This window comes from Bubalus kerabau, chromosome 7 (genome assembly GCF_029407905.1).
Source record: "Bubalus kerabau isolate K-KA32 ecotype Philippines breed swamp buffalo chromosome 7, PCC_UOA_SB_1v2, whole genome shotgun sequence".
NCBI lineage: Eukaryota > Metazoa > Chordata > Mammalia > Artiodactyla > Bovidae > Bubalus > Bubalus kerabau.
Genome location: NC_073630.1, coordinates 74,379,801 through 74,392,959, shown reverse-complemented (window position 1 = coordinate 74,392,959; position 13,159 = coordinate 74,379,801). Strand labels below are relative to the sequence as shown.

Sequence of the window (13,159 nt, the reverse complement as noted above, 5' to 3'; positions counted from 1 at the left end):
ATGTTTGGCCTTTTATTTGTCCTAGATCTGATAAAAGCCTTTATTGTATGACATTTATTATTACCAAAGAGATAAGTTTCTCTCCCCCTGCCCTGCCCTTTTTTTTTTTGGCTAATTTGTAAGATTTCTATAATTATATTTTTTTGCATTTAAAAAAAATTTAACCTTTTTATTTTCTGTTGGGGTATACTCGATTAACAATATTGTGATAGTTTCAGGTGAACAGTGAAGGGACTCAGCCATATATGTATCCATGCCATGCTAAGTCACTTCAATCGCGTCTGACTCTGTGCAACCATATGAACTGTAGCCCACCAGGTTCCTCTGTCCATGGGATTCTCCAGGCAAGAATATTGGAGTGGATTGCCATTCCCTTCTCCAATATATGTATCCATTTTCCTTCAAACTCTCCTCCCATCCAGGCTGCCACATAACATTGAGCAGAGTTGCATGTGCTATCAGAGAAGGCAATGGCACCCCACTCCAGTACTCTTGCCTGGAAAATCCCATGGACGGAGAAGCCTGGAAGCCTGCAGTCCATGGGGTCGCTGAGGGTCAGACACGACTGAGTGACTTCACTTTCACTTTCCACTTTCATGCATTGGAGAAGGAAATGGCAACCCACTCCAGTATTCTTGCCTGGAGAATCCCAGGGACAGGGGAGCCTGGTGGGCTGCTGTCTATGGGGTTGCAGAGAGTCGTACACAACTGAAGCGACTTAGCAGCAGCAGCAGCAGCATGTGCTATACAGTAGGTCCTTTTTGGTTATGTATTTTAAGTATAGCAGAGTATACATGTCCATCCCAAACTCCCTAACTATCCCTTCTCTCCAGCAACCATTAAATTCATTCTCCAAGTCCATGAGTCACCAAAGAGACCACAGATTTCTAATCAACCATCACAGGCTACCTAACCTACAGAATCTTGGTGTTATCACTTTTTCTAACACCTGCAGGAATCTTGGAAAGGGTAATACATATTAAGAAAACACTTTTGGTTAGTTCTATAGTTCCTAAAACCCTATTTTTCACCAAATTTTGATCTGAAATGGAAACAAATGGCCGTTTTCATCAAAGATATGAAACTTCCTTTTAGAATGAAGAATCTGACTTCTATATACATCTTCAATAAGGAATTCAAGGATAATTATAGCAATGCAAGTTCAAGGCAAAGAATCACTGATTTTTTTTGTTTGTTTTGTTTTTTGGCCATTACAAACCACCTTTAAGGTCACTGAGTCAACAGACCCATGCAAATCATGCCTTGTTAGAGAAGCTAAAAACAGTACTAAAACATTTTAAAGTTTAAATGTATATAGCTTTCTCTTAAAGCCTCCCACATAAGTGATTAAAACACAAACACACACATGTACAACATTCTCAAATTTTCAAAGCAAATCAAGTCTTCAACTACCAAATATTTAACTACTCAAAATCAAGGATTTCCTTGAGCATTTCTCATGGCTGAATCTATTAAGCAATTATGCATCCCTGCCACTAAAAGTAGCCTGAATTTCTACACTAACAGCATGCATTTATTATTCTGATTTTTATTCATTCTAGTTTCTGCAGAGCACAGTTCCTTTCACCCTTGGGGCTCAGCTTATTTACAGAATAAACCACGCAGCAGATCTACATATGCATTTGGCTGGCTAAAATAATATGTCAAAATGGACACAACTGGTCCAAGTTTAAATTTTAAAATTATTTTTAGCTTTTGATTTTAAATTTAACATAAAAAAATCTTGCCTCATGATAGCATCAACTAGTTTTGTTTTTTTTTTTCCAATCCAAAAAATAAAAAGTCAGCAAAGAAATTAGCTAATTATATCTGTGAAGGGCAACTGGGACACAGTTCCTAAGAAACAGATAAAGTATTCTCATAAAAATGCCACCTCTGTCAAAGCATCTAGAGATCAAGAACTCCAATGTGTTAGGTAAGTGAAGTAAATGCCTTTAGTCAGCTTAGTGTCTGTAATAAAGCGACTTCAATGAATAGACCCCTGAAGAGCTTAGCCAAGGAGAGGAGACACTGCACAGCATCATCCTTGTGCCCAGTGCTTGAAGCAGGAGCTCAGCACATGCTGGAAAGTATGTGTGACCCAGGCCCCAGGATTATAGCGAATCCAAGAAACGATCATTTGGGAAGGTTCAGGCCATTTCCTCTCTAGTCTCAAATAGGCATGAGTTCACCAGCCGAGGTGATTAATACGGATCCTGTCGGATGGCAAATTAGGCTGGTAAGTAAAAACATAGCAATTTTGTCACCCAGAGAAAAGTAAGGGTGACTTCAGAGATGTCTTTCTAAGGTCAATGACTCATGACTGACTGGTAGGCCACACACTGGCAAACGGAAGCAGGAAAAAGGGGGAGAGAGAACTTCATGAGCCCTTGACCTTGAAGCCAGGGAAAGAGATGGATACAAATGACACAATGTTAGAAAATTCCCAACAACGAAGCTTCTCAAAGTGAGGCCTGTCAAGTAGACCATGGCCACAGTCTACTAGTTCTGGTGCATAGTATGTAAGCACAGAAGCCAAGACTAAGCACTGAGAAGGAGCACTTTCACTTAATTATATCTGTTGAGTCTAGTAATAAAAAAAAAAAAAGATCCATTCTGGGATTTTATATATCTTTGTTCTTTTCCATCTCGCTATTCTAGTGACCGGTTCTTTCTGTATTTTGTTAAGAAGTATTGATACAGAACAAATTGGAAACTACAAATACACAAGGTCCTTGACCATAGTTTGAGAAGCACTGCACTGGAATGCCTAAAATACGGTTTTGTATAGACAGTAATGCATATGATGTTTGCAAGGATATTGATTCACCTGCAATCATCTCTTCAATTACTTGAACATGAAGATTTCTCAGAAGCAGGCAATTTTGCCCATGTGTAATACACTAATCTCTGATTAACATCTGAATTAATCTAGAGATACCTGAATTGCAGGCCAATGAGAATACCATATAATCAAAACTCTTCTGAAGAACTGAGATGTTAATTAACATGTTTCCCTTGGAAAAGCAGTTTTGTGGTCATACAAATTTGAGATATATGCTCAATCTCACGCCTCCTTCTGAGCAGGCAAAATATACATTAGCGTATTAAGGATGCTGAGAAAGTCTGTAGCTCAGAAAAATCTGTATGTGGATATGATGCTCTTTATCTAAATACACGTTAACACCTTGTTCAGGAAATACAATTTTGGAAATGCTGGAACAGACAAAAGACTCCAGATTAGCAACCAAAAACCTGTCTTGAGTATCATTTGCCAGCTATTTCCATTTGTAAGGGGCTCACGCTTCCCACCCCACCATGCTGGTGAGCGGCACCATCAGGGAGGTAACAATTGAGAATCACTCCACACAGTAAGTAGGAAGCTCCTGGAAGATGGGGAACTGGCTCCCCTTGTGCAGCCCAACACATATGAAGGGCTCAGCCATTACTGAGCTGTTTTCCAGGGAACGTTCCAGATTGTCATCTCACCCCCACCATACACCGTGGATAGCTAATTCTGCTGGTCATTTTGTGGACAGTCCCTTGGAATCCCACGTCTTTGGAGGCCTCCAGCCTTTGGTCCCCTGCTGGTGTGGTGTGGCAGGCACCTGACCCTCTTTCTGGGAAATGTAGGTGACCCCACAGTAGAGCCAGGAGCAGGTCGTACACTTGAGAAAAGCCCCAGCTGGTGAAGATAGCCCCTGCGGCTCAACCTTTGTACAGAGACGTTGTGGGACATGGACCACACAGGGCTCAGATGTTCAGGTGTCCACAGCCATCCTCCCACCTTAAACCACCTGCTCCCTTCTCCCCCAGTCCCCGCATGGCACACAGCAGGGACACTGAGCTGATCAATACTGCGTTCATTTCACACAAAATAATACCCTAACCCTGAAAGAAAAGGTGCTGTAACAAAGAAATTGTTTGTTGGGGCTTGATAGCACCTCTTTCCCACCTAATACCATAATCCAGCTCCTATTCAACCTCCAGCTCCCTATCTCAGCAATCAATAATAATACATTGTCCCTCAAACTGTTGTTATTTTTAACTTCTATGTCTCTTCTATTGACTTCAAAGGGCAGCACCCAGCATCTGAGCGCCAGCTACAAGGTCATGTGGTCAGCGAATTGTAGGACAAGGAATCAGTTTTTGTACACATCCTTCCAACCACCAAACCACGAGGTCTTTGTTAAGGTCAAAATTATCATGAAACATTATTGACCCAGTACACAATGAACTCGGGGCGGCAGCTGTTGCAAACACCAGCCACAACTTAGAAGAATAAAAAATAAAAAGATAAGGAACCATTTGTTCTACTCACTGTTCACGTAAACGTTAAATGTCACGGAAGAATTGACATCAGAATTGGACACGTGAAATGTGTAAGTGCCTCCTTCAGTCCCTTTTAATCTGGTTAGATGAAGTTCATTTACGTATCTACAAAAAAAGAACAACCCATCAGTCACCTGTGGATCACCTACCTCGAAACGTGTGGCTTTTTCAGTTTCCATCTGGAAATCCATGCCTGTTTTGGAAAACTACGTCCCATGTAATTCAGTGTTAACAAAATCCATGTTAACAAATGCAAATACGCATATATTTCATTGAGACAAATGCCTGGTATATGAGAACAGAGTGGGGAAAGGCTTTCTCGCCATAAGGCAACCTCACTCTCATCCTGCGCTGTCCTTATGGCCAGCATCCTTCCCCGCCCTGGTCCTCTGTTCAGCCTCCCTCTCACCAGTGTCCTGAACTCACTTGCCCTACTTTAACAGCACCTGCCTGGCAAAACCCCAGGCTGGCAGGCATCTCCATCAAGGTGTGTCAAAGCAGACACTTCAGGGCCATGCAGCAAGGTCAATACCATGGCCTTCACCTTCATTCTGACAACACCAGCATCTCCTGGTTCTCCTCCTACCCCTGCCGCTTCTTCCAAGTATCCCCGGGAGCATGTGCTACCGGGGCTTCTGTTTTACACCAAGGTTATCACAGGTGGCTGTGTTCAGCACCACCATCAGGGAGTTACTGACATGGGCTCCAGTGTGGACAGAGCAGTCTGGGTGGCCCTAGACCCCCAAGGTCCACAATCAACTCTGCACGTGGGGTGGCTTGTTCAGTCTCCTGTCACACTGCATACATTCCCTGGGCATTCACGCTCCTCTGAACTACTTACTGTTGCTTACAACTTTCAAATCCTGACCTCTAGTCCAGACCTCCCTGTCCTACGCCTCTTTCCTCTCCAGACCTATGTTCATGGCCCCCAGTCCAAAGCACCCCTAGGATGGGACCGCAGCTCACACGCATCCTGTTTACCTCCTTTCCCCCTCCCTACCCTACTTCCCCAACTCTCTGCCAGGTCTCTCTCTTCTTAATGAAGCCCTTGCCTGTGAATCCCACTCTCAGGAGCTGCATCCAGGGAACCTGACCTACAAAACATCCTACCTGAGTATCTCCACTCAAGATCCCACAGGCAAGTTCAAATTCAACAAACCCCAAACTCAGTTCACTGGATTTGCCCCTCTCCCTCTCCCTGAAATGGTATAACCTCTTATCATCCAATCTGGTATAACCTCAATCATCCCCAGTCAGACTCCTCCCTCTTCCCTGCCCCTTCAGTCACTGAGTCCTTTAAGGAGGAAGCCTGGACAGCACCCAATCCATCCTCCTTCCTCCAACCCTTAGACTTTGGTCCAGGACAGTATCCTCTCTCACCCATATTCTTACAACAGCCAAGAGCTCCCAACTAGGGGGAAAAAAACACCAATTGTAACTAGGCACCAACCTCTTATAAGCCATTGGCTCCTGATGAGATTACTTAAATCATCGAAGCCTCAAATTCCTCTTCTATAGAAAGGAGGGAAGTAAGCGTGCCTCCTCATAGCATTTGTGAGGACTAAAATTATTGAGTTAATGTACATAAAGGAATGAGAACAGTGTATGGCCAGAAACAAGCACATACAACTAATCTGAGAATCGAATGAGAAGTCTGATGTAAAAGAAACTTGGGTTCATTGCTTGGCCCAAAGATGCTTAACAATTCTTCGTTTCCTTCTAGCTTTAAAAATGTAACTAAAGGCACTAACATGCCTCTTTCTCTGAAAAGAATTATTTACTGTGGCCCTAGTATATGCTAGTCACTGCTCTGAACTATCCTCAGAACTCTAGGACAGGACTCTCCTCTAATTTACAAATGAGACAACTGAGGCATGAACTTTTCTGTGTGCTCTAAACACGTGGCAAAATGAAATGATGAAGACTCCGGGAGCAGCCCCAAACTTCCTTCTGTATCAGCTGTCTTCTCATACATTGATCGTTACAGAAATAGGATGAGGTAGCAGTTAAGAATCCACCTATACTGCAGGAGATGGGATTTCAATCCCTGGGTCAGGAGATCCCCTGGAGAAGGGAATGGCAACCCACTCCATTATTCTTCCCGGGGAGATTCCCATGGCTAGAGGAACCTGGTGGGGCTCAAGCCCATGGGGTCAAAAAAAAAAGTGGGACATGAGTTAGTGACCAAACAAGTGAAGGGGAAAGGTAGAACTGCACAATAGCCAGTAAAAGGCTCTTTTCTTACCTGATGTTACTTTCATTTTCAGACTTGGGATAATCGTCCCACTTATCAGTGGAGGTTCTGTTCATATATATCCACTGTCGGTGTACAGGTTTGGGATATGCCTCATATTCAACAACCAGATCCACATTCTCTCCATCATTTACAAATACTGTTGTGTTCATCATAGGGAAGATATTAATGAATCCTTTATCTAACCACAGCAGAATGAAACGGAAAGAAACTGTTACCTGCAAAAATCTTAACAAATAACACAGCTTCATTTTTGGATTATAAAGGTAACTGACTGATTTCCAGTATTAACTGGTAGTGCCAAGTAAGCTGGTAAAGAATCCGCCTGCAATGCAGGAGACCCTGGTTCGATTCCTGGGTTGCAAAGATCCCCTAGGGAAGGGATAGGCTACCCACTCCAGTATTCTTGGGCTTCCCTGGTGGCTCAGATGGTAAAGAATCTGCCGGCAATGCAGGAGACCTGGGTTCGATCCCTGAGTTGGGAAGATCCCCTGGAGAAAGAAATGGCAACCCACTCCAATATTCTTGCCTGGAGAATCCAATGGAGAGAGGAGCCTGGCGGGGTACAGTCCATGGGATCACAATGAGTTGGACAAGACTGAAGTGACCTAGCACACACTTAGCTTGCCAAGTAAGAATTTTAACTAGCCATTTTACATTTTGTTTTGCTCTTAGAGAATCACAGTCATAAATGAGAAAGGACACACATTGGAAATGTTTATTCTCTTATTTTTATCTCTTAAGCAACTGTTAAAGATCTATCACCATGGGATAAGTCTTTTAGAACTACTAGTCCTGAGGCATATTATGCTAAAAATTATTTGGACTAAGTAGCCTATTCCTAGACCCAATATAATTGTATATGTGATAAGATGTCATAAATCAAGGAGGGGAAGATAGCCCCAATATTCAATAAAAATATTGCATTTTAACAATTAAGCCATATTTTTAACTAAACAACAAAACTGACTTCTATTAAACTTTGACCAAGCTGGGGGTGGGGGTGGGGGCAGTTTTCTAGGCTTTTTAGAAGCAATCAAAAAAATAAAACTTATAAAAGACAAATCTGAATACATAAATGTTTTCAAATGTCTACATATAGAAAAATTAATTAAGGTAATAGGAAAAAGAAGACATGAAAATATATAAGGAAAAATAAGCTAGTAATTTAAATAGGGGATCCCTTTTCACATATTAAAAACAGCAAAACTTCAATAGAGCTGTTAAAAATAATGTATATCCATTCTATGGAAAACTAGCAAAGCTAATTTGAAATAAACTTAATAATTTTGCAAGTGTAATTAAAATAGCATGCTGAATTACACATTTTAATTTGGCAGAACTTCTTTAGAAAGCATTTATAGATAAAAAATTATCTGTTTTTCAGTTTAATCCAGAGAACTCTTCTTAGTGAGGTAGATAGCTACATGCAAAATAGAAGTGCTATTTACCCTAGTCATAATAATCTTAAAAATGAGAAAAGGGAGAACTGGTTAAGTAAATAAAGCAGCCCTTAGAAATGGTTATATAGTAATACAATGAAGAGCTTAAAAAAGACCATAATAAAATAATTGCCAATATTATATTTATAACCTCCTTTTACGAAATGTTTACTATGTGCCAAGAACTGCATTAAGTTCTTTAGCATATTCTATTTAATAATTATGACAAATATTTAATCTTACAGCAATACTGAACATGAACCTTGTAACCCCTGATTTATAAATGAGAAAAGAAACCAAGTCATGGAAAGCCATATAGCTGGCTACCTACCCAAAGGCAGAGACTAAACGTAATATACACAGTGAGAGGCCAAGGCTGGCTTCTTACTGTAGCATACCCTAGAGTCTCCACATACTTTAAGTGAGAAAGAGAACCTAAGATTACATGTATAATTAAAATCCTGTTGCAGTTGGAGAAGACTCTTGAGAGTCCCTTGGACTGCAAGGAGATGATTTTCCAGGCAATAGTACTGGAGTGGATTGCCATTTCTTCTCCAGGGGATCTTCCCAACCCAGAGATTGAACCTGGGTCTCCCGCATTTGTAGACAAACACTTTAACCGTCTGAGCCACAAGGGAAGTCCATAAACCATATACCAAACCCTAAAAATGGTTATAGCAAGTTAGTGGAATTACGAAGGAGTTTTAATCTTATTGTTTTCTTTTTCAAAATTGAAGATGGAATTATAACATTTAAGACTGTCATCCACTATCTCTGGTACTATTTAAATATATTTACACCCTAGGCTTCCCTAGTGTCTCCATCGGTAAAAGAATCCACCTGCAATGCAGGAGACACAGATTTAATCCCTGGGTGGGGAAGATTTCCTAGAGAAGGAAATGGCAACCCATTCCAGTATTCTTGCCTGGAAAACCCCATGGATAAAGGAACTTGGTGGGCTACAGTCCATGAGGTTGCAGAAGTTGGACACAACTTAGGGACTAAATCACCACCACCTACTGAGTAGATATCCTCTGGAGAGCATCTAACATGCAATTGGTACCCCACATGAGGTTGCCATTAGAATATTTACTATTTAGTTTCCTACAGATTCAGAATTAAAAAAAAAAATGGAATCCAACTGTCCCTTGTATCAATGGAAAAACATTTTTCAGGCGAAATTTTAAAAAACATCCAAATGAAATCAAGTTGGAAACCAACAGCTTGTTCTAATACCTGAATCATAAATGATGCCCCTCTGTCATTCTTTAAGCTAACTTAAGTTAGTTTTGAGTAAATAAGTTTTATCTGAAAGCTACATTAAATTTTCAGGTACTCAAGGTCATAAATTCAAAGATAAAACACAATGCAAAATATAGAAATATTACAGGCAATATTATTTGCACTGATTTCTGTCACAATCATCATGAATAAAATACTAGTTCCTCCGGAGTTTTCTACAGTCTAGTCTGGTCAATATGATTTTATGTCCTATAATAGAACAGAGTTTCAAATTCATGAAGTGTAAGAATTATTAGAATCAAAAAATCCTATCTGGCTTGTTATAAAGGATGGTTTAAGAAACTGATGAGACATTAACAGTTACAAGTACAAACACTATATCAGGCACATCTATAAAATCTGTTGCTTTTCTCCCTTCTACAGCCTTGGGAGTTAGAGGTTGTGTGTCTCGTAAGAGAAAACAGAGGCAGAGTTAAAGTGGGGTGCATTTGAAATTTAAGTGGTAGAGCCCCAACTCAAAACTAGGTAGGGGTCATCCTAAAGTCTTGTGCTGCGCACCACTCCACTATGTGTCCAAATTCTACTCCCAGCCCCGAAAGATCACTTTTCTCTGTCTCTTCCTGCTCTTGTCCCATCCCAACCCTCTCCCGAAACAGTACAGATTCAGATTACATGGCCCCAAGTCTTTCCAGTTATACAGTTATATTCTTGGAAATTGATGAATGGATTTTAAAAATCTGATTACATACAACAATATGCTCAAAACATCCTTACTAATTGCTTTCTGGAGCTGAAGCTGATATATCAGCATGCTCCCTAATCAACTTAGCAAATTAGCACTTATGGAGTTTAATATTTTAAAAGCATAGCCTTTTATTCAAATTAATAAATGGTTCACAATCATGTTTAGGGACAGAACAGTACTCTTTCTCTGGGCTAGCTCTGTAATTGCAAATAAAGCGTCTTTTTCACGTTCATTTTGGTGAGACACTTTCCATTACAACATGAGCAGAAACACCTAACTCATATGAGATAATTGTGGGATAAATTGCAAACCTCTAACACTGCTACATAAATTATTGAAGAAATATGGGGGGAGAGAAATGAAAACAAATATATAATTTTATTATTGATAAAATTATGAGGAAGAATTTCACCACCCTACAAGTACCTAATCAAAATCAAGCAATGAGAATACGGTGTCATCAAAAAAAAAAAAAAACCCCAAGAAAATAGATCAAATGCAAACAATACTGAGAGCCCAAAGAGTGTAAAAGAAATAATTTTAAAATTACTATACTTTTCAGTAACTCAAAAACGTCATGTACTTTACCACAGTCTACTCTCATTAAGTAGATACTTGGGAAATAAGTATTTAGTAAGATTGCTAGATCAGGGAAAACTAAACCAGTTGTGTATACCAGTTATGATATAGGTTAGGGCACAGGTTAACATGTTTGTTTATGCTCTGTAGAAACAAGGAGCCATGCCCAGTGGGCTGCCTTCCTGAAGGTTTATGTTATAGCCTGTAGGGTCAGAGGACAGGGTAAGGTGAGGGGCATACTGAGAAGGAAAAGTCAGTTCAGCCCTTTCTGCTGCCAAGTGCCTAGAGCCCAAGAACTGTAAAACAATAAACCAAAAGGCCGAAGAACCTCACCAAAAGATCCAGAGAAATACATTAAGGTCTAAGCATACGTCTTTCTCCAAAGAATAACGTCTCCATCCATTTCCAAACTCAGGTCATTCAGCAAGGAGTAAAATTCTGGGGAAAGCTCAATCTACATTTGTTGGGGTAGGGGGGTTAAGCAGAGAATGACATGTTCAAACACCTTCACAGTTACAGCTTTTCACTTGCCTCTATTAAATGGGTAGAATTTGCTTTTGTGCTCTGGTTGGAAGATCATTTTTTTCCACGTATTCATTCATTCAGTGATACTAAAAGCCCTAAAGAATCTGTTAACATTCCATTAATGTAAAAAGGAAACTATCAGGTAATTTCTTCATTCACTATGCCAAGTAATTTAACCATTCCCAGAGATATTTACCTACTACTTCTAAGGTTGTTGTGACATTTGCTGATCCAAAAGTATTATTGGCGTAACACATGAACACACCAGAATCATTCACTCTTGCTGAGCTGATAGTCAACCTTTCCTGACGGAGATAACTGAAGTCACCCTGATGCCAGCTATTCTTCTTCGTCTGTGCTTTAGTCTGCTGCTCTCAGAAGGGGAGGGGAAGAAAGAAATCAAAGATTACCATACAATTTATATTCAGGATCTTTCCTAGATAAATTAAAAATAGCAGCAATTAACTTCTCCATATTAGCATTCATTATACACTACTTAAGTAAGAATAATAAAACATCATGACAAGTCTGTCATTGGAACACTTCATATTACAGGATTATATTGAAAGATAGTCATTATTAATGATTGGGAAAAAACATGAAAATTCATTTCTTAATAATCACAGCATACATAATTCCAAATTCTCTGCAGTGCTAAACATTTTTTTTTAAAACAGTACCAAATTTTAAAAGCTAGTATATAAGACATACTACAGGATACTGATATTTTACAAGTCAGCATACCTGCATCCTATCAATATTTCCTGTTTTATATACATATTTATGTGTTTTCTATTCTATAGCCCAGTGACTGAAAGAAAACACATCACTACTAACAATCATGTTCTATTTTATTAACATTTATTTTCATTAACAAAAATAAATTTACAATGTCTAAGATTAACTTGAAAATTCATCCTATTGTTCTTATCCTGCAGAATTTTGGCAGCTATTAAAGAGCATTCAGAAGTACACAAGACATGTAAGACCAAACTCCAAATTATTTACACATGAGCTGAAGAAAAAAGGTTGTGCATTTACCCTTGTGATATCACCATCCTACTGTTAATATCTGTCTGCACATAAGACATGGAGAGAGTTCTTGTATGGAAACCTCATGAGGAAAAAGCCATAATATAAACTACAACCATTCTCTGAATAAATGAAATGGAATAGCATAGAGTTTTCTGCATCTTCCAATTTTTTTTTTTACATGAACACATTCCTATTACAATGGGGAGGGGTAGGAGGGAGAGGGGAAACAACTAAAAAAACCCAAAACAACAGCGGATATTGACATGCAACAAGATCAAGGGTGACTCCCTGTACAGGCTATGGTGGACCTATTAGCATTAGACCATTTTGACAGTTCTCTAAAGCAGAACAATCCTTCTGGAAAGCAACTAGGAAGCATGTTCAGAGCCCTGATCAACTCCAGCAAATATATCTCAAAGAAACAACTCAACAGGAAACAAAAGCTTCAAGATATTTGCTGAAGTGAAAAACTGGAGATGACCTAATGTGTACCAAATCAAAAAGACTATGAATACATGAAAATTAAAAATGCTTATTTTATGTAAAAAGTGTAAAATGAGTATACCTTAAGACAGTAACCATGTGTTCATACATATGCATGGGGACAGAGAGAAAAGAAACATGGAAAAAAATGTGGGCAATATAGCATTTATAAGGACTAACCACACGAGACTGCAAGCGCTTGAAATGCAAACTGAAGGGTGTTGTAAATATGAAATATGTCCCAGACTTTAAAGACTTAATATGAAAGAAATAGTATAAAATAGCCCATTAATAATTTTAATTACATGATGAAATATTTTGGATACATTGGACTAAATACATTAAAATTGAGTTTACTTTGTTTTAGTGTCATGTGCCTACTAGGAAATTTTAAATTACATAGGAGGCTCACATTCTATTTTTATTGCACAGTACTGCTAATGTACAGTGGCAGAATTATAGCTATTTCTCTTTTTTCTCATGTTATTATATTTTTAGAAATTTTTTTTACACTAAAATAAG

General features: G+C 39.2%; 1 protein-coding gene across 2 annotated transcripts in view; it reads right to left on the bottom strand.

The window, feature by feature from the left end:
• KIT (KIT proto-oncogene, receptor tyrosine kinase) overlaps positions 1-13,159 on the bottom strand; it is an 86,048-nt gene that overhangs the window by 28,478 nt on the left and 44,411 nt on the right. For both annotated transcript variants that reach the window (XM_055588589.1, XM_055588590.1), the window contains exons 5-7: positions 11,316-11,487; positions 6,578-6,767; positions 4,322-4,437 (exon numbers count right to left, since the gene is read on the bottom strand). In XM_055588589.1, the coding sequence (XP_055444564.1) occupies positions 4,322-4,437; positions 6,578-6,767; positions 11,316-11,487 (478 nt within the window). The remainder of the gene's footprint in view (positions 1-4,321; positions 4,438-6,577; positions 6,768-11,315; positions 11,488-13,159) is intronic.